We start from the raw sequence: 26,743 nt of genomic DNA, 5'->3' as shown, positions 1-26,743 counted from the left end.
TTCTGATTAATTACAAGGGTAACAAAGATTTTTTCCTTCTGTGATCCATCTGGTATTTTGGACCGATAATTTCACTAAAAAGAAAAACACCCTTCCCTCCCTAGGGACAAACTGCACTGTTGTTATTTTACAGATGAGAGGCACTCTACAAGATGCCAGTGGAGAAAAGCCAGGTGGTAACTTCAGTGTAAGGGGCTGTGCAGCGTGACCTGGTACGTTGCAGCTGAGCGCAGTGGAGGAAGCCACTTCCATGTGCTTGGACAGAAAAAGTGAGAGTTCCTAAACAGATTCCTTCTGCAGAAAAACCACTTGGTCCCAGAAGCTCCCTTTGAACGATTTATTAACCATTTATTATCCCTGCAGTGCTGAACAAGACAATTCAATCATCCTTGCCTTGAAACACCCACAAACAAAAAATTCCTTAACTCAAGACATTAAATAGGATGTCCTTGCAACATGCCTTGTTCCACCCTGGTGCTCAGGGAATACGGTCCACATTTTCACGTTTTCTGACATCCGTGTGTCAAAATACAGCTTCCTAGGTCCAACTGAGCCAAAGGGTCTGCTGCTGAGCCAGAAGCCCCCCCTTCAGCCACGGGGGTTACCTTTGAACAGGTTCTCTTCCTCTGCTTCTCACTGCGTCTTGTTCATGAACCAGCTACACAGAGCGTGACTCCTAGGATGGTGAGCAGCATTCCCACCACAGCCCCTGCGGAAATGAACAACAAGATTTTGGGAACTTACACAGTTCAACACTAGTCAGATCTTCTCATTGCTAACTATATGATGCTCAGATGTCACAGTAAATAGGCTAGCATAAATGTCTGGATAGATATGACCTGGACCAGGTGAGTTCTGAAGGGGTTTGGATGTCTGGACTGCCCGCGTACATTGAGCAAAGCACGTTTCTAAGAAAACGTTGCTGATGCTGTAGGTCTGGCTAGCAAGAACCATGCTTAAACAACAAAAAACCATTTTAGTGTATTCCTACAGCTATTGCACCAGGTCCTGGTGTTTTTAAGCTTTCAAGTTTCCTGCCATTTTTCTGACTTTCCGAGCAGGGTAATGTTATTGTAGGATGTAAGGGAAGGAAAGAAGGATGGGTGTTAACATTTGGGGGCTTATGGGGCACTCCTTTTCCATGGTGGGCATATTATTTAGTGCTTCTCTTATGGTTAAATATCTAGTTAGGTAAAAGCTTGGGCCTATAAACTTTGTTAGCTTAGAACAGCCAGTTCTATCTTCAAATTTACTACCGCTGCCCACAAGTCCGTTTCACTTCCCTTTCAGGTCCTGTAGCAAGAACTGCTGCTTAACTAGTTAAAGCCCTTGTGTGGGTGTTTGCTATTTTTCAGGAGACCAGTGGGTAGCCCACGCTATTAAGTCAGCAAATAGGTGCAGGAGACAATGTGAGGAAATGTTTTAAGCGTAACTTACTTTTACCACCAATGTCCTCTCCCAGAAGCCTGCCAGTCACTAGCGTGACTATCAAAGCCAGGGAGTTACAGAGCGGTACTGCCAGGGACAGATCTGAAATTGAACATTTGTAACACAAACAGTTTAAAATGGATGATCTTGTACAAATCATAAGGGACTTCTTTTATTTGTGATTATTACAAGACAGCTGCTTGATGTTTACCTGAGTCACCAGAGTAATCAATAGCACTGATCCTCCCAAAATCCCGATCAACCCGCTCCGCGAAAGTGACAAGAACTAACCTGCGGATGCCAAGGTGAGGTAGAAGAGGAGAGATCCACCTTGATTGAGCAGAAACGGCACCATGTACTGCAAGAAGAACACAAGCCTGTCAGTTGCTGCTTGCAAACCCACCGTGTGCCCCGCAGCGAGCGGGCAGCAGAGCCCAGACCCCCTTGCCCTGTGCCGTGTTGGGCAGCAGAAATGTGGCACGCTGGCGATTCCGCTGCCAGGCACAAGCTCCTCAACATCTTAGTTCCCCAATCTGCAAAAGGCAGACCGTGCTTATTTTATGTAAAATATGAGGGTTAATAACCTGCCACCTATGAAAGTGGTCTCAATTCTGCACAAGAAGAGCAGTGCTATAGGCAATTAAATGAAACACTACTAAGGATAAAGAATTGTGATGATAGATGGAATATTTAACAGTTTAAGTATCAAGACCAGAAGTAAACAGGAAGGAATGATCCCAAAGGCAGTTTGACACCCTGCTACCTCCCTGGCCCGGCAGCCTGGACGGTGTCGCACCTTGTAGTTGAGGCCCAAGAAGCGGATCTCTGCCAGCAGCTGCTGCAGGCGGCCCTGGCGCCGCACCTCCTCCAGCCCCGCTGCGCCCGTCCGCAGGAACGGTCCGGTGCTGCCCCACAGCACGGCCACCAGCACCAGCGCCGCTGCCTCTCCTGCGGCACAGCCTGGGCTCAGCGACCCGATGGCCCCAGGGGAATGCCAGCCTGGTCTGCCGTCACCTCAGAGAGCCCACACCGGGTCAGCCTGGCCTCATCTCCCTGTAGAGGGCCTGGCCTGGTCCACTGCTATTCCCCATCAGGCACAACGTTCACCAGCCCAGCTCACTGCTGTCTCCCATCGTGAAGAACCCAACTCTGGGCCTACTGACACATTCCTCTCGGGGTGGCGGTGGGGAAATCCCCGCAGCGAGCCCACGCTGCTGCCGCATCCCCCTCAGGGAAAGCCCCTCACCGGGCCCGGCCTGCAGCCATGCTCCTTCGAGGAAAGCACCAGAGCCAGCCGAGCCCGTGGCCACGCTCTCCCTTCAGGGAAAACCTCACAGCAGACCAAACCCAGGGCCACATCCCCCCACCTCCTCAGAGAAGAGCCCACAGGGGTCCAGGCCATGTTGGAAATATTCTGGTAAAGAAATCAAAATTTAATCACATAGAAGAGTTAGGTTTGATTAAGAAGTAAAATTGTGAAGCTTAATGTATAGGATTGTTAAGTTTGAAATGTAGCCATAGAAACTTTAGGAACTGTGTTATGTGTGACTATAGGAACCTTAATATTGTTAAAGTTTGAAATAGCTAACCATAGAAACCTCACCAGGAAGTTACTGGTTTTTCTATGTTTTGTTTCAAGAAACTAAGGATATCGTCATGGACACCAGTTTGCTGCTTGGAAATCCCCTTACCCTTCCCATCTCGATTTGAGTATCGAAGATTCCAGTCAGTAGAGCAAAGTGTAACTGACCAATGATTGTTTTTAAATAAGAATATTGATAAGGTTATATAATCAAAGGACCAATCATTATAAAGGTTAAATTTAAGAACGAGCATAGTATGCATTTTTATGTAAAGAGCTTAGGTAACAATGACCTGACAGAAAAAGTCTATAAAAACTGATGGATTTTGATACGAAGTGGGACACGCCTTTGGAGGAGCGATCCCCCGCGTCCCCAGCGCTGCACTAAACGAAGTGCCCGCTTCTTAACTTCACATTGGTGTTCAGGAGTTTTATTCCGGATTTCGGTAACAGCCATGGCCCTGTTCCACCCTCAGGGAAGATCCCCCCGGGGCCCAGCCTGCCGCCACATTCCCCCCGCCTCAAGGAAGCCCCCCACAAAGCTCCAGCCGGTGGCTATTTCCCTTCCCAAGGGAAGACCCCGTTCCCATCTCAAAGCAGAACCTTCCCCGCCCGGGAACTCTCTCCCCTCCATCCCGGAAGCTCACCCACGGGCGCCATAGCGACGGTGACGCTATTTCCGTCCCGCGCACCCTCTGACCCGGAAGCGACCGGCCGGTTCTTTCCCCACAGAGCTGCCGCCATGGTAAGAGCCGGGTCGGGTCGGTGGTCGTGACCGGTGGTCGGACGGTGTCAGGGCCCCCGGGTCGGGGCTCCTGGGCCGCGGGGAGGGGGCGGGGGGCGGCACTGCCGCCCCCCGCCCCCTCCCCGCGGCCCAGGAGCCCCGACCCGGGGGCTGAGGCCATGCCTCGCCTGAAGCATTAAATGGCGTCTCCCCCCGCCTCGCAGAAGCCGATCCTGCTGCAGGGCCATGAGCGCTCCATCACGCAGATCAAGTACAACCGGGAGGGAGACCTGCTTTTCACCGTGGCCAAGGATCCCGTGAGTGCGGCGGGCTCTGCCCGTCCGTGTTCCCCTCACCCCCACCCCCGGGTGAAAACCAGCCTCCGCCGCGATGATTGACGGGCTTTTCATCAGTCCCGTTAATTAATCCGTCTGGTAAGAGGGGTGCTTGGTTGTTTTCTTCTCCCAGATTGTCAACGTTTGGTATTCAGTGAATGGAGAGAGGCTCGGCACCTACAACGGGCACACCGGAGCCGTCTGGTGCGTGGATGCAGACTGTATCCTTTGATCACGGAAACCAGTTTGTCTGCCCCATGTATTTTCCTCACAGGGATTCACTTGAGCCGATTCCTCCCAACTGCTGCACTGTTTCGTCTTGAAGAGGAGCGGGGGGGGGGGGTCATACAGTGTATTTAACTCTTCTGTTGTCTTTCCTTTACTCCATCTTTTGGGTATTTTTCATCCCGGGCTGTCGTTTGGAATAACGTGTGTAGTGTTGCCCCGTCTGCTCTTGTTTGTGCATCATTGCTTTTGCTGTGGTGGCCCTGGGAAGGTGTCTGAGTTGCACAAGGTCTTCCATCTCCAGTGTGGGCAGCAGTTAGCGGAGACAAAAACGTGTAAAGGTTGTGTTAATGTAAGAGCTGGAGCCTTTTCCTCTAACATTTCTAGAAAAAAGTTGTGGATTTTGTAATGCAAAAAAATCTGCATTACTCCGTGTCTGTCTGTACTGGAGTATTGCTGGTCCTGGAATGAACATTGCCCAATCTCTGTGTAATACAGCTTTTTAATCTTGTGTATAAATATTCCCTGGGTATCTAGACAGTAGCTTTTTGGGGCTGAGAATGTGCTGATATTCCCTAACTGGTGACCTAGGGGACACACGACATGTGCTCACTGGCTCTGCAGATAACAGCTGTCGGCTCTGGGACTGTGAAACAGGTAAGACTCTTTTCTTCTCTGTTTGAGTCACAGCTCTGTCCTGCCATGAAGTCTGCTAAGCTTGGAGTGCATAGTGGCAGCAAAACATGTGCTTGTTCACGCCCCTGTAAGAGGTCTGAATCCTAACTCAGACTGCTGGAGGGGAGGGTCTGTGGATGTGCCTAGTTTCTAGCGACTATGTAGTGAATTTGTGCACTTTTACCGCCCAAGTAGTTAAATTGTGCAGTTAGTGCTTGCAGGTCACCAGACCTGCTTGTCAGCTACGCCCGATGCTCTCATACTCCCTCCAACCCTGCCGCTCAGCTGATCTTTTTCATTAACCTTGCAATAAAATACGTGGTGAAGTGACAGTTTCTGCTATGTGTTCAGGAAAGCAGCTCGCCCTGGTGAAGACCAGCTCAGCAGTGAGGACATGTGGCTTCGACTTTGGAGGAAACATCATCATGTTTTCCACGGACAAGCAGATGGGATATCAGTGTTTTGTGAGCTTCTTTGACCTCCGGGACCCCAGCCAGATCGGTGAGGAATCCGGGCCAGTGCCTGCACCGGGGAATAAGTGGAAGCGTTGATCGCTGGAGCTGGTGCCACTCTGTCTGTCTGTCTGTCTGTCTCCTTCCTTCCTTCCTGCAGAGAACAACGAGCCTTACATGAAAATCCCCTGCAGTGACTCTAAAATCACTAGTGCTGTGTGGGGCCCTCTGGGAGAGTTCATCATTGCAGGACATGAGAGCGGAGAGCTGAACCAGTTCAGTGCCAAGGTCAGTCTGATAAGGAACAGCATCTTCTTTGGGCAGCAATGCCTGGGGGAGGATATCGCAGCATTCCTGTTCTGGTCATGGGACAGAATATGGGCTTTTTGGCTCAAACCAGCAGCCTCATGGAAGGATAGTTAAAATAAGCGGCTCCCTTGACCAAGGCTGATGTCGCTGTCAGCAGCAGGGCAGACACTGGTACATCTCCTAAATTGTTTTTCATGGAGAAATCGTGTGTACGCTCACTTTGCTTGCCAGCATGCTGAAACTGCCTTCTTTACCCTTCAGTCAGGGGAGCAGCTCTCAAACATCAAGGAGCACACCAAGCAAATCAACGATATTCAGACCTCCAGGGACATGACCATGTTCATCACTGCCTCCAAGGACAACACAGCCAAGGTGAGGCCTCCTGTTGGAATTGCAGTGGACTGTTGGTATTTGCTTGCAGGACCTCTGCTCAGAGCTGTGGCTATCACAGAGGTTTGATCCTTAGAAATTTGAGTTAGTGGAAAGTCAAAGCTTAGTGGGAAAGTTCAGGGAGAAAGGGGAGGTGCCGCCATGTTAAATTAATGGCCAGGGGTGAGGCCTAGCAGCAAGATTTGTGTGAGTTAATTGGGATGCTAGCCCTCTTGCAGAATAACTCTCTCCCTCTTGCCTCGTAGCTATTTGATTGCACGACACTCGAGCATTTGAAGACGTTCCGGACGGAGCGACCGGTGAACTCTGCTGCACTCTCCCCCATTTTTGATCACGTAAGAATGAGCTCATTCATTTTAATGGTCTTGCTGTGACTCCTGCATTGTCCCAGGTAGCTGGGAGACAATACTGTCACCAGTCCAGCTCAAAAACATGACTGTGGGATGGGTCTGGGAAACTGTGCTGCGGTCTGGTGCAGGGAACAAGGCTTTGTGTCCTCTAATCTTGAAACGAGTGTGTTTGGGAGGCAGGACCTTCTCTGGGGCTGGAGTCAGGCCTGCTCATGAGTTTCTGGGATCTGCAGGGTTAGTAGGAGGCGTCCCCAAGGCTCGGCTCCCTCCTCTCCCGGCTGCTGCTGTGCGTGTGGTGTAAGCAGCACTGAAGTGTTTTGGCTTCTCTCCTTTGCAGGTCGTGCTTGGTGGTGGGCAAGAGGCCATGGATGTGACCACGACCTCCACCAGGATTGGCAAATTTGAGGCGAGGTTGGTCCTTTTCCTCTGGCAGGGTCGAGTCCTCACCTGGAGGACTCCTGACAGCCCAGGGGTGCTTGTCCCAGAGCATCTTTCTCCTGGCAGTGTTGGAGGAGTCATTAAACTTGCAGAGCTTTTTTGAGGAAACCCTGATTGTGTCCCTAACCAGGCTCCTGACTTCTTGTGATAATTTCAATCTTCTTCCTTCTCCCAGGTTCTTCCATTTGGCTTTTGAAGAAGAGTTTGGCAGAGTGAAGGGTCACTTTGGTCCGATAAATAGCGTTGCTTTTCACCCCGACGGGAAGAGGTGAGGATCTCTGTGGGTCTTGCAGCGTGCCCCGGTCAAGCCAAGCCCACCTTTCAGTTAGGAGATGGCTGGGCTCACAGGAGCTCTGCAGTGGGAATGGAGCAAGCACCTTCCTTAATTCTCCCATTCCAGCCCTGCTGCCTCCCCCCATGCTGTCCAGGGGGTTCACACTGATGCCCTACTGCACATTTTGGCTGCGTCACTGATATTTTTTCTGTCCTGTGACTCCTTTATTAGTTTTTGGAGGGGGGTGTGAGAACAGACTCCAATACTGGTATAAACCTAGACACTGTGAGCTCCTGACAACATTGGTGACTTTATTTTGTCTTTCCTCCCTTACAGTTACAGCAGCGGGGGTGAGGATGGCTATGTTCGCATCCATTACTTTGATCCCCAGTACTTTGAGTTTGAATTTGAAGCTTAAAGGAGGACTTCCTCTCCTCTTGTCTTTCCTCCTCCAACCCATTGCCCAGCCCATCGGCTCCTGCGCAGAACTGTTGTAAGGCCTGAAGTTATTCTGCGCCGCAGGAGGCAGCGGGAAGCAGTTAGCAGCAACCTCGGGGGGCTGTGTGAAGGTGGGGAACTAGAAACCCAACCGGCTCAAAAGGGCAGGACTGGCTTTCACAGGAGATAGAGTGAAGGCAAGGAAGGGAGTTGGGTTGGCTGCCTGCCTGCCCCTGGGGATGCTAGCTTCCTGCCCTGCTGGGCATATTTATACATCAGGGGAGAAAAAAAAAAATCATCAGGAAATAAATATAAATCTTTTATAAACACAAGGAAAAGCACCTCTCTGTGTTGGTTTGGTTTTGGTTTTTTTTTTTTTTTTTTTTTTTTTCGATCTGGAACAAAATTATCCCGAATGCTTTGCTTTCCCGGATCTGTTGGCGGTGCCTTGCTCCCCACCCATGGGCAGCCAGCAGTGCTGTTACTCCTGGGGACTCTGTCCGCCCCAGGCCTAGGTTAACTCTTTCCCAGGGAGGATCTGCAGCTATGGTTCAGGTCCGGCCCTGAAGTGTGAACAGGCTGGAAGCGCAGCAGCCAGTCATTGTTTTCCAGATGACACGCACGCGCCCAGTTCTGGTGCTTTGTTTATTTGCTAGACTGACCCTGAGCCAACTTTCCTCATGGAACAGTTATTTCCTGCACTAGCATGCTTGTGTTGCAAATCCTCATCCTTCCAGCCCTCTCACCCTGTGTCTGTCTGTCTGGAGGGGTGGTTTGTATCTCTTTCCTTCCTCAAAACTGGGTTCAAGGGCAGATTTCCCAGCCTGGCTCCCAGCTAGGAGCAACTAACGCAACATGGGCGACCAGTGTGCCCTTTGTGGAGAGGGTCTTGGGGGTTTAGTGTGTTCTGCTGCTTAGTTCTTGCTCTGCTGACTGCGTCTGGCAGCTGGGCAGGGGCTGCGAGCCAGGCACGCCGCGGTGGGAGCTGCTGGAGGCCAATGCTGCTGGGCACATCGACCTCCCCCTGCCTCCTGCCCTTCTGCACCGCCGCTGCTGCTGAAATCCCGCTGGGAAAGAGAGCGGGAAGGACCCTCGCTTGCGAGGGAGCGGGGCTGCTTCTGCCCGTATGTAAGAGCAGAAAAGCAGGCTTGGGCTGCGAGAGAGAGCACTTTACTGAAACAAGCTCAGTCTGCGCAGCCCAGAGGCTGTGAAAGGGAGTCTGTGTCCGCACCACCAGAGCTGTCCTCCGGGCTCGGTGGGGCCTGTGTCCTGCACAGCGCTTCCCACGGAAAGCTGCAGCATCACCTTGGGCCGGCAGCCCGCGGGGACCGAATTGCCCGTGCTGCCGTTCATCTTTCGTTCTCTGTCCGGGCAGCGGGGTCGGAGAGGGACCGGCTCAGCCTGTTCCCTGCACTCTCCTTGACAGGGGGTTTGTTGCCCTCTACTAACCGCTCGATCTCTGCCCAGGCCTCGTCCAGGTACTGGGATGAACGGATCCATCGGAAGAATAAACCTAGGAGAGAAGGGGCTGTGTGTTATTTCAGCAGTGCCCTGTCGAGAGAGGGAAAAGCAGAGCAGCTTTCCCTCACGCAGCTCAGCTCGGAGCTGAAGATGGGTTTAGAGAGCACTGGACCCAGCTTACCCTGCCAGAGCTGGATGCTCTGGGGCTCGACGGAGGGCCAGATGACCAGGGCGTTGTGCGAGTAGAGAGGGTTCAGGTACTTCTTCTTCTCCCCAGGCTGGTTCAGCCAAGCCCAGAGGGAGTGCGTGCTCTCCTTCACTTTACACAGGCACCTATGGGAGAGTTGAGACGAGTTTCCAGTCCCTGCTGGGAGTGGTGGGGCTTGGTGTGACCCAAGCTGTGTCCAGGAAAGCTTCGCTCTGCCCTATCCGGCAGGGTCAGCCCCTGCCCTGGCCACAGCAGGGTCTGCCGCAAGGTCACAGTGGTGACCACGGCCTTGCTCCTAAGGGAAAGCGCTGTCCCCGCTTCCCGCCCCACTCACCTCTCTTTCTCGTTGTTGCAGAGGAAGGTGCCGTAGTCAGAAGCATAGGCGTTGTCGAAGAGGGTGAGGAGGAGGTGCTCCCCAAACTCCAGGGAGAAGGGGAACTGGCGGCTCAGCTGCCACACGCAGTCAAGAAAGAGGAGAAAAAGCGGTGCCTCCTGCTTCAGCCGGGCATGGGAGTAGGCAGAGCGGGCGCAGCGGAGGTGGAAGGGATGGCCAGCCTGTGGGACCCCGGAGGGGGAATAATGGGGGTGAAGGGGTTGCCCAGCCAGGCTGGGGTCCCCAGCCCCCTCGGGACTGCCGGTCTCACCTCGATCCACTCCCGCTCCAGCAGCCCCTGGAAGCCCACCAGCGTGCGGCAGGACGGGTCCAGGATCACCTGGGCCAGCGCCGTCACCAGCAGCGTGGTGTCCGTTCCCTCCGCCCCGTGCACCAGCACACTGGCCTCCTCCCTGCGGGCAAGCGCAAGCGGTCGGGGCGATGCCGGCTGTGCCGGCGAGCCCGGGATGATGCCTGAGGTTTGTGTCACGCTGAGAGCTTTGAAAGGGGGAAAGCAGAGGGTGCGGGGTGGCAGCCCCCCCTGTTACCTGTCCATGCACTGTGCGGCCAGGCAGGCTGTGCTCAGGGCTGCCTTGACGTGGCTCAGCCAGCGGCAGCTCTCCAGCCGGCTCAGCCACCGGTCCATGTTGATGGAAGTGTCGTTGCAGGCTTCCACCAGCTTAATAAAGCTCTCCTGCAGCGGGCGGCCCCTGGGAGGGGAGGAAAGTGGTGTCAGGGGCTTGATGAGCCTTTTTTGAGGGGGGCTGGAGTCCCCATGCCATTGGCAGGGCGGTGTCACGAGCGTGCAAAGCCTCAGCACAACCCCTCACCTCTCCAGGGGCCGGTGCAGCCTCCTCCACCGCGGGTAGGAGGACTTGGGTTCCGTGCCCCCCCCCCGTCATCCGAGCCTGCTTCGCCGCCTGGGCCGACCGCGTGTCGATGATAAAGCCCCGTTCCCCTTCATCCAGGACCGTCCCCAGCAGCATCTCGTCCTCGCGGCAGCGCTTTCGATTGGGGCCCGTCAGCGGCTGGCTGCTGCGGAGCATCACCTGCAGGGTGAGGGACGGTGGGCAGCGAGAGCCGGGGGGGGGCACCGGGGCAACCCCACAGGATGGGGGGGGGGGGCTTCGAGCCACCTTCGCTCAAGGGCTGGCAGTGGCGGGAGAGGGGATGAGGGGCAGGATGGGGAGATGGACTCACGGTGCCATTCTTGGGGTGGTAATAGCTGAGGACGGGGAATCGCCCGCCCTGCCGAAAACGGGCAGCCTTCCGCAAGGCATCATCGTCCACCGCCGCCGGCACGATGACGGCGGGAGGGTACGTGGGGCAGGTGGTGAAATCCCGGTTCACGTTGCTCAGCCGCCACTGGCTCGTCTGGGGGAGATGCGGGGTGGGGGGCTGCCTCAGGTGCCTCCCCGGCAGCGTGAGCCCCAGCGGGCAGCACGGCACGGGTGCAGGGAGTCACTTCTCCCCCCAGCCTAGCCGGGTCTCTCCCCTCCAGGCTCACCTGCGAGGCGATCTGTTGGAAGTACTGCTCGAGGGGGAAAAGGTTCCATCCTTCCTCAAGCTTCAGGCTCTGGGGTCTGTAGAAGAACGGGTACATCATCATCACGGAGTCCACCGAGGAGAGGGCCTGGAGCGGGAGCAAAGGTGGAGCTGGTCACGGGTGGGGGGCATGGACCAGCGCACGGAGGCGGCTGGGAAAGTCCCCGCTGCGTCCCCAGGGCTCTGCAAACCCCATCCCCGTTCCCCGCTCCTGGCCGCGTCCCAGCTGCAAGCGAGGGCTGGGCAGGCAGGCGCTGGCACCACCAGCTCTTCGGGCACCCTTTGCCAACGCTGTCCGGGAGCCGAGTGTTTACCCACGTTAATGACAGACCGAGAGCAAACACTGCAGGCGGCTGCTTTCTCCTGCCAACCCTTTGCACCCCGACGCGGCTCGGGCCAGGCTCTCTGGCCACCCGGGAGCTCACCTCGATGGAGCTGGCGATGTTGAGACACTCCTCCATGCCCGGGATCTCCAGCTGCAGCACCTTCAGGTCTTTGCACCGGAGCGTGATGGTGCCGGAGGAGCCGGCGAGCCTGGAGGAGGCAGGAGGAGGGTCAGGGCTGGCTGTTGGTACACGCACACGGACAGACACGCGGACAGACACACGACAGCGCTGAGCTGCCCTCTCCCCCCAGGAGAGCCGAGCGGGGCGAAGCGGGAGGGCTGTGCGGGTGTGGGTGCCGAATTGCTGGCTCTCGTCTGACACCAAAGGCACGCCGGTCTGAAGCCGGGATTTCCATCATCTCCCTGCCCTGGCCGGGGCCCGGTGGGTGCCGCGGTGGTTAGCACAAAGCCAGGCACTGCCGGGCGGGTTAGCAGAGCCAAGAGCATGTTAAAAGCCAAACCTGGTGTCTCGTGGGGAGCCGTTAGTCCGGGGGGGCTGGTACCAGCCTAAATTCTGCACTCTGAGGCACAGAGGAGAAGAGGAGGTCAATGGCCGGTGCCGCGAGCATTCCCTGGCATGGGCCGCGGGGAAGAGGAGGGACGAGGCTCAGCAGGCAGCACCGTGGGGTGGCCGTGCTCTGCCGTGGGCACCGGGAGAGCGGTGGGGAATCTCCTTCAGCTAAGGCAGGGGTGATGCTGCTAGAAGGGAGCGCGGGGCTGACTGTAGGGAGAGACCCACCTCTTCTCCACGGCGTCCACGTTGCGGATGAGCAGCCAGAGCTCCACGGTACCGGGCTGGCTGTCCCCCCCGGGGCAGGAGGAGAGGAGCAGGTGGTGGCTGGTGATGCACAGGGTGCCCTTCACCGCCGGTAGCCCCGCGCACGACAGCAGCACGCTCTCCACTGTCGCCGTCTTGATCAGCTCGGCGAACTCCATGGCGGTGCCGGCAGCCGCCGAGCCTCGGCGTAGCCTGCCTCTGCCAGGGACAGGGACCTGCGGCCAGCGGCTGCCTCGGGGCTGGAGAGAGAAAGGGGAAATCCTGCAGCTGCAGAGCCCAGCCTGGAAACCCCCTCTTCCCTCTTTGTCACGCTGGGCCCTATAGCCTCACCCCCCTCTTGTTTACATTGTCACTTATAGCATATGGAGCCTCTTCGCTGCAAAACGCAGGGAAGCGTGACATTTCTCCCCCCCCCAGCAATGCTGTCATTGCAGATGGGGAAACTGAGGCACAGGGCAGAGGGGGCTGAGCTGGCTCCAGGCTCCCCGGCAGCGCCCAGACCCCAAGCCAGGTACCCTGCACCTGATGCTGGCTGCGCTGCGGGGGGGGCATTTTTGGTGGCTGGTGAAAATGCAACTGCTGCCTTGCAGGGAGCAGCTCTGGGTCCTTTCCTGCCTGCGGTGGGGCCTGCCGCGCTGGGGCTGTTCGGTGCTGCGTCGACCGCTGCCAGACCACCGGCACCAACCTGACCCTGGCTCCCGCGGCCCCGTGGGCTCTGCCTGCACCCACAGGCACCCCCGGGCCTGGGGATGGAGCAGAAGCTGCTGCCAAGTGCCCTGGGCGAGGAGGAGGAGGGTTGAGCGGCTGGCAGCGCTGCCTGCCCTGGCCACCCCTGTACTTACCTGCTCGGGTTCGGCGGCTGGCGGGGACCTCCGGGTGCAAGCGGGGGACCTCAGGGTGCGAGCAGGGGACCTTAGGGTACGAGCGGGGACCTCGGGGTGCAAGCAGAGAACTGCTGGGCATAAGCAGGGGACCTTGGGGTGCAAGCAAGGGACCTTGGGGTGCAAGCAAGGGACCTTGGGGTGCAAGCAAGAATCTTGGGGTGCAAGCGGGAGATTGTGGGGCGCACCAGGGATCCTGGGGTGCAAGCAGAGGACCTCAGCGTGCAAACAGAGAACTGCTGGGCATAAGCAGGGGACCGTGGGGTGCAAGCAGGGGACTTCAGCGCGCAAGCAGGGGACCTCGGGGTGCAAGCAGGAGACCTCGGGGTGCAAGCAGGAGACCTCGGGGTGCAAGCCTGGAGGCGGCCGCTGCCCCGCACAGCTTTACCGGGACGGCGGGGACGGCAGCTCGGCGCAGGGCTCCGCGCCCGGCGGATGTCGGGTTTAAGGTAGCCCGGCCCCGGGGCGGCTTGCACCGCCGGGTGGGGCGGGGGAACGGGGACAGCGGCCGGATCCTGACGCGGTTCCACCTTAACGGCCCGGCCGGGATACGGGACCCCAGCTGCCCCCCCCCCCCCCCCCCGTAGCCCCCACCGGTTTCTTTTTCCTTCCTTGGGCTTTTTTTGGCCTCCCCCCCACCACCCCCAGCCGGGTGCGGGAAGGCGGCTGCGCCCGGGGATAAATCATCCCTGCTCCTCCTTGCCAGTACGTCCCGGTGAAGGTTTCCTCCCGGGGAACAGGGAGTCTCCTCCCAGCTGGAGACAATAATGCTAAAAAAAGAAAAAAAAAAGGAAAAAAAAAAAAAAAAGAAAAAAGGAAAAAAAAACCCCAACAAAACCGCCACCGAACAAAACAAAAAAAAAAAGCTCCCTCCTTTGCACTCCTCGGGATAAGGAAAGTTCCTGCCCGTTAGAATCGTCCTCGGCGTCCCCAACCTTTATTGTTCTGGGGGTGAATAAATAGCCGGGACTCGGGTGTAGCTGGGGAGAGGGGGTGGGTGTCCGTGGTCAGGGCGCTCTTTGCTCTGTAGGTGTAGCGGGGTAGAGTCTCTGTTTGCACGGGGGCTTTGAGGGGGCGAGAGCTCACCCAAAGGTTTTGGGGGGCTCCGGTGGGTGCCACTATGTCCTTTGGCCAGCTGAAGTTCAAGGAGCTGGGTGAGGAGGAGCCCACCTGGGAAGAGGAGAGCCTGGACAGCGTAAAGGCGCTGACGGCCAAGCTGAAGCTGCAGACACGGCGACCTTCCTACCTGGAGTGGGAAGCCCGGGTACGGGGCCAGCCCTGGCACAGCCGGACCCCTGGGGGGGCACGGGGGGTAGAGCTGGGCCCTGGGCACCCCGAGGACAAGTGGGATGGTGGCATCTGTGGCTTTGCCACCATGGAGGCAGCTCTGGAGTGGCTCAGGACGGAGCTGGTGAGTAGATGTTGGTGGGATGGGGGGCACAAGGGGTGGGCAAGGACTGAGCCCCAAGGCAGGGATGGGGCTGTGGGGCTTCGCTGTGCAGAGGGAGCGCTTGCAGCCCAACCTCATGCAGCAGCGATGGGATGCGTGGGGGCCGGAGCGCTCCAGCTGCAGCGCCGTGCTTTGCTTCTTTGCCCAGCACGGCCAGAGTACGTGGCTTTTTGCAAGGCGCGTGTGGCTCTGCAGTGCCACAGGTCTGCCCGTGTCCCCTGGGGGGTCACGGCTCTGTCAGGGTCTGCGCTTGTCACCCGCTCCTGCCTGCTCCGCTGGTGGCACGGCTGCGGTGACTTTCATGGGGTGGCACAGGCAGCAACAGCCATGCGGGTACAAACCCACGGGCATCTGAGCTGACCCCGGGCTGCGACCCCGGCACAGACCCCGTGCCGACCCTGGCACTGCGTGCGTGGGCTCTATGCTGATCTCAAGGCCACGTGTGCACGTGGTCCCCGGTGGGTTTGTGCCCTGACCAAACCTCAACCCTGCTGCCTCAGCATCCCCGCTGCCCGGGCAGCTGACCCGACGGCCGGTCCTGCTCCGAGCCTGATGCCCATCTCCCCGTGCAGCGGGAGATGCAGGCTGCAGACCAGCGCCTGGCGCAGCAGCTGATGCGCCTGCGGGCGCAGCTGCACCGGCTGAAGGTGGAGCAGGCCTGCCACCAGCACAAGGAGATGCTGGACGACGCTACCTTCGGCCTTGAGGGCTGCGAGGAAGACTCGGACCTGCTCTGCAACATCCCGCCTAAGGCCGCCTTCCTCCTCTCCATGCCGCTCAAGCACATCGGAGTCACCCGCATGAACATCAACTCTCGACGGTTCTCCCTCTGCTAAGCACGGCGGGACCCCGCGGAACGCTCTGCACCAAGCCCAGATGGGAGCCTTGCAGGCACCCATGGGTGCACCCAGACCTGGTAGGGCTCGAGGATCCCTTCCAAAATGCCTCAGGGACTGCGGAGCTGCTGCTGGGGCTGAGCTCCCTCGGGGCAGGCAGTACTGGGCCAGTGGTGCTGCCAGCCCTGCCCTGAGGGCGATGCCATGCCATGCCACGGTGGCATGGGAAATGCCACCATCCCCACTGGGCACAGGGTGTTTTGGGGCACCCCGTGCCCTGTCCCTAAAGATGATGGGATCGACCACCATGGAAAATGTGGGTAGCAGCCCTTTGAGGAGAAATAAAAGGAGGTGAAGGTGAGAGCTGATGTTTTTTCCTTATTTTGCATGCACCTGGGCACCTGCCTGTGCCTCTAGATGTGGCTCCCGGCTCTTCACTGTGGGGGATCTGGGGGTGGCAGGGGGGGACCATGCTGCTATCACCCCTTCCCTGGCTGCTCCCCAGGGCTCTGGCTCGTAGGGTGGGTGGCTTCTCACTGGTTTCTGCTGTAGGACGGTGCCGTGCTGGAGAGACAGTGTCTCTGCTTTGGGGACCTCCTTGCCAGCCTCTCCCCGGGATGCCCCTGGCAGCGGGTGGGTGCTCGGGCTGCACCGCTGCAGGAAATGCTCGTCACCAAACCGGCTGCGAATGGAGGGGTTGTTTTTGAGGCTTGAGGCCAGGAGGTGCTGGAGGCTGAACACAGGGTTCGGCAGCCCCCGTGCCCCCGTCCGAGCCCCTGCAGCACTGCGCTGGGAGCAGGAGGGATCCTGGGGGTAGTACAAGCCAGGGCTGACAACACTGCCTTCACCAGAGGGGTTTGCTTTTGGCTTTTTCCCTTCCTCCATTAACATCAAACCCTTTACGAAAGAAGTTGCTGCTTGGGGATGTGACTTTCACAGAATGCTTTTCGGAAGCAGCGCCGGAGAAGCTGTGGGGCGACCCAGGGAAGCTGTGGGGTGATCCGGGGACAACTTTGGGGGCTGTTTCTCCTTCCCAGGGTAGCGGCAGGACACAGGGAGAACCCGATGTGCGCCCCGAGTCTGCGGCACACCCCAGGGCCTGGCAGCGTTCCCCATCACCCCTTGCCTGGGGCACCCACGGCGTTGGGGAGGGCGCTGGGAATGGGGCTGCGCGGCTGACCCTGGGAAATGTCCCTGCCGGGGTGGGTGCTGCGTCCGGTGCTGCCACGGCGGTGCCCCCCCCCCCCCCCCAAGGCTGCCACAGCCTCCCCCCGACACAGATGGGCTTCCTGCCTGTGCCTTCGCAGAGCAGCCGGCAGGTACCTGTGGCTTCATGTTTGATCACAAAAGCCAAGACAATAGGGTTGTGGTTGCTCTGCTCTGAGCTGTCTCCAAAAAAACAAGGCTGACAGCCCGGCTGGGGCACAACGCGTCCCCTTGGCTTCAGCCCCTGTCACCGTGATTCTCGGGGTGCCAGGGTCTGGGGTGACCTGGTGGTGACGGCCAAAGCGGGGGCTGCGGGGTGCAGGATGAGTCCCACAACCTGCGTAGGGTCTGACAGGGTCGGGGGGGGGGGGGCTCGTACACAGCACTGCCAGCCTGCCCACGCCGAGCACCGGAGAGGGGACAGCACAGGGGACCGGGGGACTCAGCTAGCCGGGACTGCCCAGGCAGCGGGTGACAATCCCCTGCCCATCGCCGGCCCCTCGCAGCACATCTCCCAGCCCATGGGACCCCACTCCTCTGCTGGCCACGGGGCTCAGCATCCCCTTGCCCACCCGGTCCTTGGGGGTCAGTGGCCGGGGTGGGCACACAGAGCAGGGACCCTCGGTGCTGGGGATGGCAGGAAGCCATCGGGGTTTGTCACTAGCTCTTGCGGTCGTGCGCGAACTGCGAACCAGCTTCTCTAGAGTTTGCTCATGAGGCAGGAAACCAGGGCAGGCAGTGAGCAAGAGTGAGCGGCGGCAGCGGGGAGCGCGCGCCCGCGTGCGGGGGGCTCGTCTCTGCTCCCCAGAGGGTCGCCGTGCTCCTGCCGGGGATGGAGAGGACGTGAGCGGGGACGGTGCCTTCGCTCTTGCTGCCGGGCCATGGGAGTCTGAGAGCAGCTGGTCCTCGCCTTGCTGCCGACAGGTAATGGGGAGTTGGGGGTGAGAGGGTTTGCACCCTCCAGATGGGAGCCGGGGACCACCCGGGTGCCTGCGGAGGGTGGGCGGGGGTCCTGTCGCGCTCTCCAAGGTTGCCCCTCGCAGAGATGGAAATGGGGTTCAGGCTTGTTGCTGCAGGGGGATGGGAGCGCTGGTGCCTGGGTGAGGGGTGGGGGGAGCTGGGCTGTGCTCCCCATTCCTCTGTGGCCTCCCAGTTGGGGTGAAAGCCGCTGCCCTGATGCCCTCTTGCCCAACGGGGGGGCCTGCCCGGGGTGGGAGCGCCGGCCCCCTCGCAGGGCTCTCCCCGAGCCCCCATTTCCAGGGCAAAGCAGGAGTTTTGTCCCCAACGCCAGGCTCCCGCCTGCCCAGTTGTGGGCAAGAGCAGCTGAGGGACAGGCAGTGGGTTAGTGCCGGTCCCTCGGGCTCCACTGCCCAGTTTGGGGGGTTCAGACACTGAGATACGCCTGGTTTTGGTGCCGTCTCAGTGCAAACACTTCCCTGCTGTGATGGCAGCTCTGGGGCCCTGGTCCTTCCCGTCTCTGCGAGGCTGTGCCAGCGTGGGGCTGACTGTCCAGCTGGGTCACAGCTGGCTTGGGGACACCCCAGTGAGCCTTGAAGAGCATCAGGGACGGAGTCAGCCCAGCCTTCAGCCCTCCTCACGCCCGCCCACGCTTGTGAACAAACCAACCGGACCTGGCCAGAGAAGACGTGTGCGGAAGGGCCAGCAAGAGCCAGGGAGTCCGGACACGATCCCGAGCAAAGCCAGGGAAAGGCACATACACGGCCCTGCGAGGACATGCTTGCACACCCATGTACATCCATACACACAGACACCTCCCCGGGAACATGGCGAGGCAAGGGGCAGAGGCGCCTACACATCCCTCCCAGGCAGCCTTGGCACGAGAAATTCGGTTGCACAGATGCAGTCACAAAATCAGACTTCAAACGCCCCATTTCACCGGCGTGGCCCTCGCGCCACGCAGGTGAAACGGCTGCTCGGTGGAAATTACGCTGTGGCTTGAGTACATAAGAAAAAAAGGCACAATAGCAGCACCTCCCTCCCCACCTCGGCTTCGTGCAGGAAGGAAAAAACACCTCCTGGCAGTGCTCGCCTTTGGTAAAGGCGTTTGAAGGGCTGCGGGCAGCTCTGGGAGAGTGGGGGCTTCTCTGCGGGGCCGGGGTTGTGCTTGGGGCTGGGTACGGGCTTTGCTGCTGCCTGGGCATCACCGGGGCCTTGCCTGTTCCTCCTGCCTTCAGCGGGGCACTGCAGCGTGGCCAAACCCCTTTTTGGGTGCCAAAGTGTGTTGCCAAATAGGTGTCACCAAAAGCTGAAGGCACCAGGGTGGTTTTTAGTGTTTGAGTCCCCAAAGCAGCGTTGCATGGCGTGGGGAGGGGGGGGGGGGCTCGCTCGTCTGCCCTCTCCTCGCCAAAATTGCCCGTCGGCCGCCGAGGCTGTGGGCATCCCGAGGCAGCGCCGTGGGGACAGCGCCCGTGTCCCTGCCGTGGATGCCGAAAGAGCCGCACCGACCCTGTCCCTGAGGGAGTTGGGTCCTGGTTTGCAGAGCCAGACCTGACAGCAGGCTCTGACGGCTGCGGCTGGTGGCACTGGGGGTTGGCAGCACCCTGGGGACCCCACACCCTCCCCCTGGGGACCCCGCACCCTCCCTGGGGACCCCCTGCGATGCTCTTCCCTGTGTCCCCAGCTGCCCAAGGGGGCACAAGCTCAAACGAAGCTCCCGCTGCCGTGCCCTCCTTGGCAGTACAGAGAGAGGCGGATTTAAGTGTGTGCTTGTGAAAACACAGCTGCGCAATGGCTCCCGGGTAGGAAACCAAGGAGAAAACGGTGTCGGCAGTGCCGGCAGCCGGCATCTCCCAGTAAAGCAGCTCCTGGGGCTCAGCCAGCCTGCCGGGGACCCGGCTCGTTGCAGGGCACGGCGAGGATGGGGACCCTCGCAGCTGCACTGCCTCGCTGCCAGATAAGACCTCCCGCTCGGCGTTTGCAAAAGTGGCCGCTGATTTTGCGTGCTGGGGGCAGAGACACCTGGGATGGCTTTTGGCAGCGCGGGGGTCCCAGCCCTGCCGTTGGCACCCAGTACCGGTGGAAACTGTGCCCCGGCCCCCAGACCTGCTGGGCAGAGCCTGGAAAAGAGGGGTTGGGGGCCAGGTCTTGGTGGAGATAAATCCCGGTGGCGTAGGCGTGGGGGATTCTGCAGAAGAGCTTTTTCCAGGGCCGTGGGCTGCCGTTTCCTTGTGACGCACCGTCGGGGCTCCTGGCTCTGTGCTGCGCTCAGCTTTTGCGGGAAGGCACGAGCTACCCAGGTGGTTTGCAGAGCCCACGCGACACTCGTGGCATCGCTGCCCCGGTGCCCCGGTGCCCACACCACGGTGCCGGGGACCCCGGGTCGCAGCCCTGCACTGTCTTGGCATCACCGTAGCCAGGGCTGATGCTTGAGGTTGGGGGGTTCTTGATGTTTCAGGGTGAGCTGCCGAGAATGAGGGGTCCCCGAGCAGGGATGTGGGTTTAAAGAACATCCTTGATGCAGGAGAAACAGGAGCACAGCGACAGGGCCGAACGCACGGCTGGGGTGGGGGCAGGGGGGGAAGGTTAATGAGAGCCCTGGGGGGAAGGAAATCAGAGGCGATGCAGCGTGGGTGGGTGAGCACTCGCATCCACTTCTGACCCCAGGAGCCATTTTTAGGGCCGGGGAGGTGCCTGGTCCAGCCAAACCTCATAAAACACACGTTGCAGGACCATGCAAGAACGTATTAATTGCTAATGGGATATTCATGTTTAGATTGTTATCTAGATGGAGAACATAGGGATCAGCCCAAGGGCCGCAGGGTGGGAAGGAGCCGGGGAAGAAGGCAACGCCATGCTGTAGTGGTGGGAAAGGGGAGCCTCAGGCTGGGGACTAATTGCCTTCAGTGTTTTTAATTAACAAAGCCAGAACGAAATTAGGAGGAAATATGGCTAGTGACGGAGAGTCAGAGGATGCTCCCAGTTCAGCTGAGGACCTGGGGAGCGTGTGGGACGAGCCATGCAATGTGGGAAGCCGGGGATGGGGATGCGCTGGAGCGGGAGGAGAGGCAAGGCTGGGGCCGGCGGTGCGAAGGCTTCCCTCACCGCCTCTTGCCCCTTTGCAGCCACCATGGGCTGCTGCTGCAGCTCGGACTACGATGAGGACTGGATCGAGAACATCGATATCTGTGAGCACTGCAATTACCCCATCGAGCCCGACAGCAAGCGCCAGGTGAGGACACCCCGTCCCCCATCCCGGTAGCTGAACGCCTCCGGAGGTGGCCGTGGGATGGCCAAATCCCGGGAAGGCGAGGGCTCACCGGGCTCCTCGTCCCCTGGCAGAGGCTGATCCGCAACGGCTCCGAGGTGCAAGACCCCCTGGTGTCCTACGAGGCCACGTCTCCGCCATGCTCCCCGCTGCAAGGTAAGGTCCGGCCGTGGCAGGGGGGTGGCTGTGGTCAAACCCCCCAGTTGGCCACCACCCCCCCTGCCCCTCCGCTTGTCCTCCCAGATAAGCTGGTGGTGGCCCTGTACAACTACGAGCCCAAGCACGACGGGGACCTGGGGCTGCGGAAGGGCGAGAAGCTCCGCATCCTGGAAGAGTGAGCGAGCGCCGATGGCGTCCCAGCACCCACGCTGGCGCCCCAGCACCCACGCTGGCGCGACCCCGCGGCTCCCCAGCCGGCGTCCCGGTGCTGTCGGGGGGGTCTGTGCGGGGTCCTGGCAGCTGGGGGGGGGGTCTCATCTCGCTGTGTCCTTGCAGGAGCGGGGAGTGGTGGAAGGCGCAGTCGCTCACCACCGGCCAGGAGGGTTTGATCCCTTACAACTTCGTGGCCATGGTGAACAGCCTGGAGCCCGAGCCGTGAGTAGGGGTTGAGTAGGAGCCTTGCCCTGGCAGGAGCCATGTCAGCAGGGTGGAGGAAGGTGCCAGAAGCATCCCCCAAAGCTCCGGTGGGTGAAGGTGGCTTGACCCCCCCCCCCCCCAGCCATAACTCTGCCCCATGTTCCCAGGTGGTTCTTCAAAAACATCAGCCGCAAGGATGCGGAGCGGCAGCTCCTGGCATCAGGCAACACTCACGGCTCCTTCCTCATCCGGGAGAGCGAGACCACCAAAGGTACCGTCCCACGGGTCCTGCCGGCGTCTCCTGCTGCGGGCACTGGGAAAGGCACTGGGGAAGCACAGGAGGAGTGCTGGGGTCCTGCACCCACACGGTCCCCCCGTCTCCCCAGGCTCCTACTCATTGTCGGTAAGGGACTTCGACCAGAACCAGGGAGAGACGGTGAAGCACTACAAGATCCGCAACATGGACAACGGGGGGTACTACATCTCCCCCCGCGTCACCTTCAGCAGTTTGCACGAGCTGGTGGAGTATTACACACGTATGTGTTGTCCAGGGGCTGGGGGGGGAACCAGTGGTCCAGGGACTGATCCTGCCTACAGGCAGGGGATGGGGATGGGCATGGGGATGAGGATGGGATGGGATGGGGATGAGGATGGGATGGGATGAGATGGGATGAGATGGGGATGGGATGGGATGAGCAGGACATGCTGCTACCCGTGCCCCAGCAAAGTCATTAGCTTGTGCTGGGCACCCTGTGCCCTCTGCCTGCGTTGACTCTGGCTCTGCCTCCCCCTGCGCTGCAGGCAGCTCCGACGGGCTGTGCACCCGCCTCGGCAAGCCCTGCCGGACCCAGAAGCCACAGAAGCCATGGTGGCAGGATGAGTGGGAGGTGCCACGGGAGTCGCTGAAGCTGGTGGAGAAGCTGGGAGCAGGGCAGTTTGGAGAAGTCTGGATGGGTGAGTCAGGGTGAAACTGGGGTGCTTCCTCCCGGCTGAGGCCACTGGTGTGGGCAGCGTCAGCTGGGCCCCGCGGTGTCCCCAGCTGGGGTCTTGCATGGAGCAGCCAGCACAGCCCCAAGCGTGGGATCTTGGCTTTTTACAAGGGCCCTGGAAAAAGGGAGAAAGCCAGCAGCTAGAGCAGCCCAGGGGCAGCTCTGGTTTACTCAGAGCAGCCCAAGCTTCCCCCTTCTCCCATCCCTGGTCACCCGGACCCCTGCACCGCTGCCCGGGCAGGCACCCATCGCCGGGACGGGTGTGCCAGTGCAGGTGTGCATGCACGGGGGCTGCACCATGTCCTCATCGAGCTGGGCTCTGCTCACTGTGAGAGCAGCTGCCGGGTTTGGCATGGGGCCCGCGAGCACCGTGCGTGGCTCCGCACGGGAAATGGCCCTTGTTGTGGCTGTCGCTCCGACGCTGGGAGCAGCTGGGGGCTTGCAGGCAGTACGGGGCCTCGAGCGTGCTGCGATCCAGCCACAAAAGCACCTCCTGCTCCCCAGGTGCCGCAGTGGGGAAGGCACTGGGGCTGCCCTGCTCCCCTCCATCCTGTCCTGCAGCCCCGGAGCGGCGTCCCTGCCTTTGCTCCCACGAGTGCTGGCTGTCCCACAAAGTCTTCTCTGGGTACCCAACAGGAGCCAGGCTTTGGCATCGCTGCCTGGCTCCCCCAGCTGCCCCTGCAGTTAAAAGCCCAGAAACCAACAGCTTCCTTTCCTCTTGGTGGCTGAAAGCCACAGGTAAAAATATCTGCCTGGTGGGTTAAAATGCGGGTACAGGTTTTTGCCCAGGTGATCAATACGGAGCTGTGAGTGCCTCCAAAAGCCTTCCGGCCCCACTGCAACAGTCCTCCAGGGAGCGAGGGTCCTCTTCCCGTCTTCAGCCCACCTTTGGAATCTCCAACACCTCTTACTTGTGCAGTCTTGGGTTTGGATGCTCTAGATCCACAGAGCAGCCCCCACATTTGCCTCCTCCACCAGCACCGCTATTGCCACGCATCCCCCGGCCGTGCTTGGTGATGGGGTCCCTCTCCCCCATCACGGTCCGCCCCATTTCTCTGCAGGCTTCTACAATGGCCACACCAAGGTGGCCATCAAAAACCTGAAGCAGGGCAGCATGTCACCCAGCGCCTTCCTGGCAGAGGCCAACCTCATGAAGAACCTGCAGCACCCACGGCTGGTGCGGCTTTACGCCGTGGTGACGAAGGAGCCCATCTACATCATCACAGAGTACATGGAGAAGGGTGAGGGCACCTGGGTGCTGCCCACCGTGGGTGGGGGTGGCTGGGGGCTGTGAAGAGCCGTGGTCTTTCGGCTCTTGGCTGCTCCTGTCCAGCGGTCAGTGCTGGCATTTGTTTATTGAGCTGCTTTTAGCATCCTTTGCCTCCCCGCACTCTGCTTTTGCATCACGGCTCTGTCACCAGCTGGGAGCTCAGGGGTCAGCCCTGGCAGGGGGAAAAGGACCTTGCAGGCAGGGTGGTCTCCTGCCCATCCACTCCTGCCTGCCTTTCCAGGGGCTGTGAGCTGCCCGGCCCCACGTTCGGTGTTGCAGTGGGGGACAGTGCCCTGGTGACCCCACCACCATGATCCCCAGCCCCAACAGATGCCAAGGGGGGAGGCAGCGTGCCTGCCTGCTGCTGAGACCTGCTGCCTTCATTGCAGGCAGCCTCGTGGACTTCCTCAAGACCTCGGAAGGAGTCAAGCTCAGCGTCAACAAACTGCTGGACATGGCCGCACAGGTGAGGGGGGACGGAGCCGTGGGGTTGCTGGTGGGGAAGGCTCTGCCAGGGCTGGAGCTGGGGCTGCCCTGCTCGGGCTGGCAGCTATTAATTACAATTACTCCAAACCGCAGATTGCCGAAGGCATGGCCTTCATCGAGGCCAAAAACTACATCCACCGCGACCTGCGGGCCGCCAATATCCTCGTGTCGGACACCCTGTGCTGCAAAATCGCCGACTTCGGGCTGGCTCGCCTCATCGAGGACAACGAGTACACGGCTCGCGAGGGTGCGTTTCCCACTGCCCCGGCCCCACGTGTGCCCCCACCGAGCCCCACTCTTGGGGTGCACACAGCTTGGGGCCGCAGGAGGAAAACCCCCACCCACCCCAGCCTCTTCTGAGGGTCCCCGCGGTGCCCCGGGAGCTGCAGGACTGCCCGCAGCCCTGGGAGAGGGAAGCAAATGGGGGGTGCGGTGGTCCTTCTCCCCCCTCCATCTCTCTTCCCTGAACCGGAGGGGGGCTGTGGGACCCTCCATGCCCACCCAACCCTGCTTTTGTGGGGTGACAGCCCTATCTGGTGGCTACTGCAGGAACAGGCGTGCTGGCCCGCTGCAGGGATGCCAGCCTGTGCCGGGGGCTCTGCAGCCAGCCAAGCAGCCGGTGGGGGGGGGGCTGCCACCAGACACAGCTCATCCCCAGGCATACAGCAGGGACAGAGGCTGACTCGGGGTTGTCATGTCAGGTTAAACAGAGAGGAACGTTTCCAGCTCAGCCGTAATGTTTTATTTTCTCCCCTCCTGCTGTTTTTCAGGGGCTAAATTCCCCATTAAGTGGACGGCACCGGAGGCTATTAATTATGGGACGTTCACGATCAAGTCCGATGTCTGGTCATTCGGCATCCTGCTCACAGAGATCGTCACCTACGGCCGGATCCCATATCCAGGTCAGGATTTCCCAGCAGCTGCGCGGCAGAAGGGCTCGCACACACACGCAAGCGCACACCCACGAGTGTGTGCATGCACTCCCGCACGCACACACGCTCTGAGCCGCCCCATCTGGCTCCCTTCCCTGCCAGCCCGTGATGGTTTCGACTGCTTCCCGATGCACGTGGCCAGCCACGGCCCAAAAGCCACCGGGGGTTTCAGAGGCAATAGAGGGGGAAAGAAACATCCCCGTGGGATTTGCAAATGTAGGGTGCTGCCTGTGACACGGGGGTGACCTAAATTCAGTGCTGTGCATGTTGTCCTTGCAGGGATGACCAACCCCGAGGTGATACAGAACCTGGAGCGTGGTTATCGCATGCCGCAGCCAGACAACTGCCCGCAGGAGCTGTACGAACTGATGATGCAGTGCTGGAAGGAGAGGCCCGAGGAACGTCCCACCTTTGACTACATGAAGAGTGTGCTGGAGGACTTCTTCACTGCCACCGAGGGCCAGTACCAGCAGCAGCCGTGAGGACCCCAGCAGCGGCTGGGACACCCTTGCATTGGGGTGCCCGGGGGCACTCCCCCTTGCACCAGGTCCCCACAGACTCCATACACATCACCCTGGGGCATTGGCGAACACTGCCTGGACCTCAGCAGTAAAGATTTGAAACGCTTCAAATCTTTGGAGCAGCAGATTTCACCCCCCCCCAGAAGGCGACGGATGGCCAAAGCCGACAAGTGACTCCAAAGAGCAGAGGGCTGGTGCTGCGGGAGCTCTGGTGGAGCTGTGCGGGGCCCAGTGGGTGCCCACCACGCTGTTCCTGTGCTTGCCTGAGTGCAAATCCAGCTGCCAGCCCCACAGGAGGCTGCCCAGGGTCCACGCCAGCCCCCTTGCACCCCTCTGGCTGGGCCTCGCCTCCTCCTTCACACCCTCCACCCCAGTGGTGGCAGGTACCCCCTCCTCGCAAGCGATGGCCGCCCCAGCCCTTGGCCATGGGATGCTCTTTCTGCCCCCATGGTGTCTGCAGGACCTTGTCCAGTAACGTTTTGGGGAAATAAAGGCCTCTGCACTGGCGGTGGCCGTGGGGCCTCGCTGCGGCCCTGGGGGAGGCCAGGCCGCCATGGGGCAAGCAGGGTGATGCCCTCAAGGGATAGACCCCGACTCACACCAACGTCACCCTGGGGTGCTGCTGGGGCATCGAGGCCCCTCTCACGCCGACCCCGGCTGTGTGAGACCTCCACGGCCCCACTCTCGCCGACCCCGGGTGGGAAAGGCCGGGGACGGGGCCTGGCTGCTGGTAGCGGCCTCTACCGTGCCCGTGTTCCCCCCCCCCCCCACGGATGGTTCAGCCCCACCTGGTGCTGTTGCCCCCCCCCCCCCCCGAATGGTTCCGCCCCGCCCACCTGGACCCTCTCCCCTTTTGCCCGCCCCCCGCGCCCCAGCGATGGTCCAGCCCGCACGGCGCCGCCCCCGCGGCGGTGGTACAGCCCAGGCACCCCGCCGCTCCGCCTAGCCTGCTAGCTACCCCCGCGCCCGCTCTCTCCCGCCGCTGCCATTTTTCCTATTGG

At 60.0% G+C, this 26,743-nt stretch overlaps 5 protein-coding genes across 7 annotated transcripts; 3 read left to right on the top strand and 2 right to left on the bottom strand.

The window, feature by feature from the left end:
- Positions 1-323: 323 nt before the first annotated feature.
- Positions 324-3,754, bottom strand: TMEM234 (transmembrane protein 234). Its single transcript, XM_030038183.1, has 5 exons — positions 3,658-3,754; positions 2,225-2,376; positions 1,720-1,786; positions 1,438-1,530; positions 324-709 (listed from the first exon to the last, which is right to left on the bottom strand). Exons 1-5 carry the CDS (start codon positions 3,752-3,754, stop codon positions 648-650), a joined length of 471 nt encoding a protein of 156 aa, XP_029894043.1. The 3' UTR covers positions 324-647.
- Positions 3,668-7,961, top strand: EIF3I (eukaryotic translation initiation factor 3 subunit I). The gene is made up of 11 exons (XM_030038180.1): positions 3,668-3,755; positions 3,959-4,051; positions 4,203-4,290; positions 4,886-4,951; positions 5,321-5,470; positions 5,582-5,709; positions 5,992-6,102; positions 6,366-6,455; positions 6,808-6,881; positions 7,084-7,176; positions 7,519-7,961. The coding sequence occupies exons 1-11, from the start codon at positions 3,753-3,755 to the stop codon at positions 7,598-7,600; spliced, it is 978 nt and encodes a 325-aa protein (XP_029894040.1). The 5' UTR covers positions 3,668-3,752; the 3' UTR covers positions 7,601-7,961.
- Positions 7,962-8,251: 290 nt separating this feature from the next.
- On the bottom strand, positions 8,252-13,728 carry LOC115351468 (myotubularin-related protein 9-like). The gene is given in 13 exon segments (XM_041129047.1): positions 8,252-9,133; positions 9,263-9,414; positions 9,624-9,844; positions 9,934-10,075; positions 10,211-10,372; positions 10,493-10,560; positions 10,562-10,711; positions 10,863-11,036; positions 11,170-11,295; positions 11,633-11,741; positions 12,332-12,609; positions 13,213-13,529; positions 13,573-13,728. Coding segments are annotated over 11 exon segments (1,665 nt in total). The 5' UTR covers positions 12,529-12,609; positions 13,213-13,529; positions 13,573-13,728; the 3' UTR covers positions 8,252-8,969.
- A 433-nt stretch (positions 13,729-14,161) lies between these two features.
- Positions 14,162-15,898, top strand: FAM167B (family with sequence similarity 167 member B). The gene is made up of 2 exons (XM_030038182.2): positions 14,162-14,662; positions 15,274-15,898. The coding sequence occupies exons 1-2, from the start codon at positions 14,372-14,374 to the stop codon at positions 15,535-15,537; spliced, it is 555 nt and encodes a 184-aa protein (XP_029894042.1). The 5' UTR covers positions 14,162-14,371; the 3' UTR covers positions 15,538-15,898.
- On the top strand, positions 15,827-26,716 carry LCK (LCK proto-oncogene, Src family tyrosine kinase). Of its 3 annotated transcripts, XM_030038176.2 has the most exons (13): positions 17,490-17,667; positions 20,826-20,932; positions 21,043-21,124; positions 21,212-21,302; positions 21,464-21,562; positions 21,712-21,815; positions 21,931-22,080; positions 22,346-22,498; positions 23,595-23,774; positions 24,193-24,269; positions 24,383-24,536; positions 25,060-25,191; positions 25,501-26,716. In XM_030038176.2, the coding sequence occupies exons 2-13, from the start codon at positions 20,831-20,833 to the stop codon at positions 25,701-25,703; spliced, it is 1,527 nt and encodes a 508-aa protein (XP_029894036.1). In that variant the 5' UTR covers positions 17,490-17,667; positions 20,826-20,830; the 3' UTR covers positions 25,704-26,716. The 3 variants fall into 3 exon arrangements, with proteins under 3 accessions (XP_040984983.1, XP_029894036.1, XP_040984982.1); XM_041129049.1 differs by lacking the exon at positions 17,490-17,667 and adding an exon at positions 15,827-15,894 and having other exon boundaries at positions 21,043-21,302; XM_041129048.1 differs by having other exon boundaries at positions 21,043-21,302.
- The last annotated feature ends 27 nt before the right edge of the window (positions 26,717-26,743 follow it).

This window comes from Aquila chrysaetos, chromosome 16, assembly GCF_900496995.4.
Source record: "Aquila chrysaetos chrysaetos chromosome 16, bAquChr1.4, whole genome shotgun sequence".
NCBI lineage: Eukaryota > Metazoa > Chordata > Aves > Accipitriformes > Accipitridae > Aquila > Aquila chrysaetos.
The sequence above is the reverse complement of the archived record's forward strand: the minus strand, read 5'-3'. Positions and strand labels throughout refer to the sequence as shown.

Coding starts and splice junctions, on each gene's coding strand:
- EIF3I (XM_030038180.1), top strand. Junction 4,291..4,885: donor CTGGTGCGTGGATGCAGACT/GTATCCTTTGAT, acceptor CTGGTGACCTAG/GGGACACACGACATGTGCTC. Junction 6,103..6,365: donor CCAAGGACAACACAGCCAAG/GTGAGGCCTCCT, acceptor CTTGCCTCGTAG/CTATTTGATTGCACGACACT.
- TMEM234 (XM_030038183.1), bottom strand. CDS start 3,754: ATGGCGGCAGCTCTGTGGGGAAAGAACCGGCCGGTCGCTTCCGGGTCA. Junction 1,787..2,224: donor TCTTGGGCCTCAACTACAAG/GTGCGACACCGT, acceptor TTCTTCTTGCAG/TACATGGTGCCGTTTCTGCT. Junction 710..1,437: donor AGAGGACATTGGTGGTAAAA/GTAAGTTACGCT, acceptor TCATTTCCGCAG/GGGCTGTGGTGGGAATGCTG.
- FAM167B (XM_030038182.2), top strand. CDS start 14,372: ATGTCCTTTGGCCAGCTGAAGTTCAAGGAGCTGGGTGAGGAGGAGCCC. Junction 14,663..15,273: donor AGTGGCTCAGGACGGAGCTG/GTGAGTAGATGT, acceptor CTCCCCGTGCAG/CGGGAGATGCAGGCTGCAGA.
- LCK (XM_041129049.1), top strand. CDS start 20,831: ATGGGCTGCTGCTGCAGCTCGGACTACGATGAGGACTGGATCGAGAAC. Junction 21,563..21,711: donor AACAGCCTGGAGCCCGAGCC/GTGAGTAGGGGT, acceptor CCATGTTCCCAG/GTGGTTCTTCAAAAACATCA. Junction 22,499..23,594: donor GTTTGGAGAAGTCTGGATGG/GTGAGTCAGGGT, acceptor ATTTCTCTGCAG/GCTTCTACAATGGCCACACC.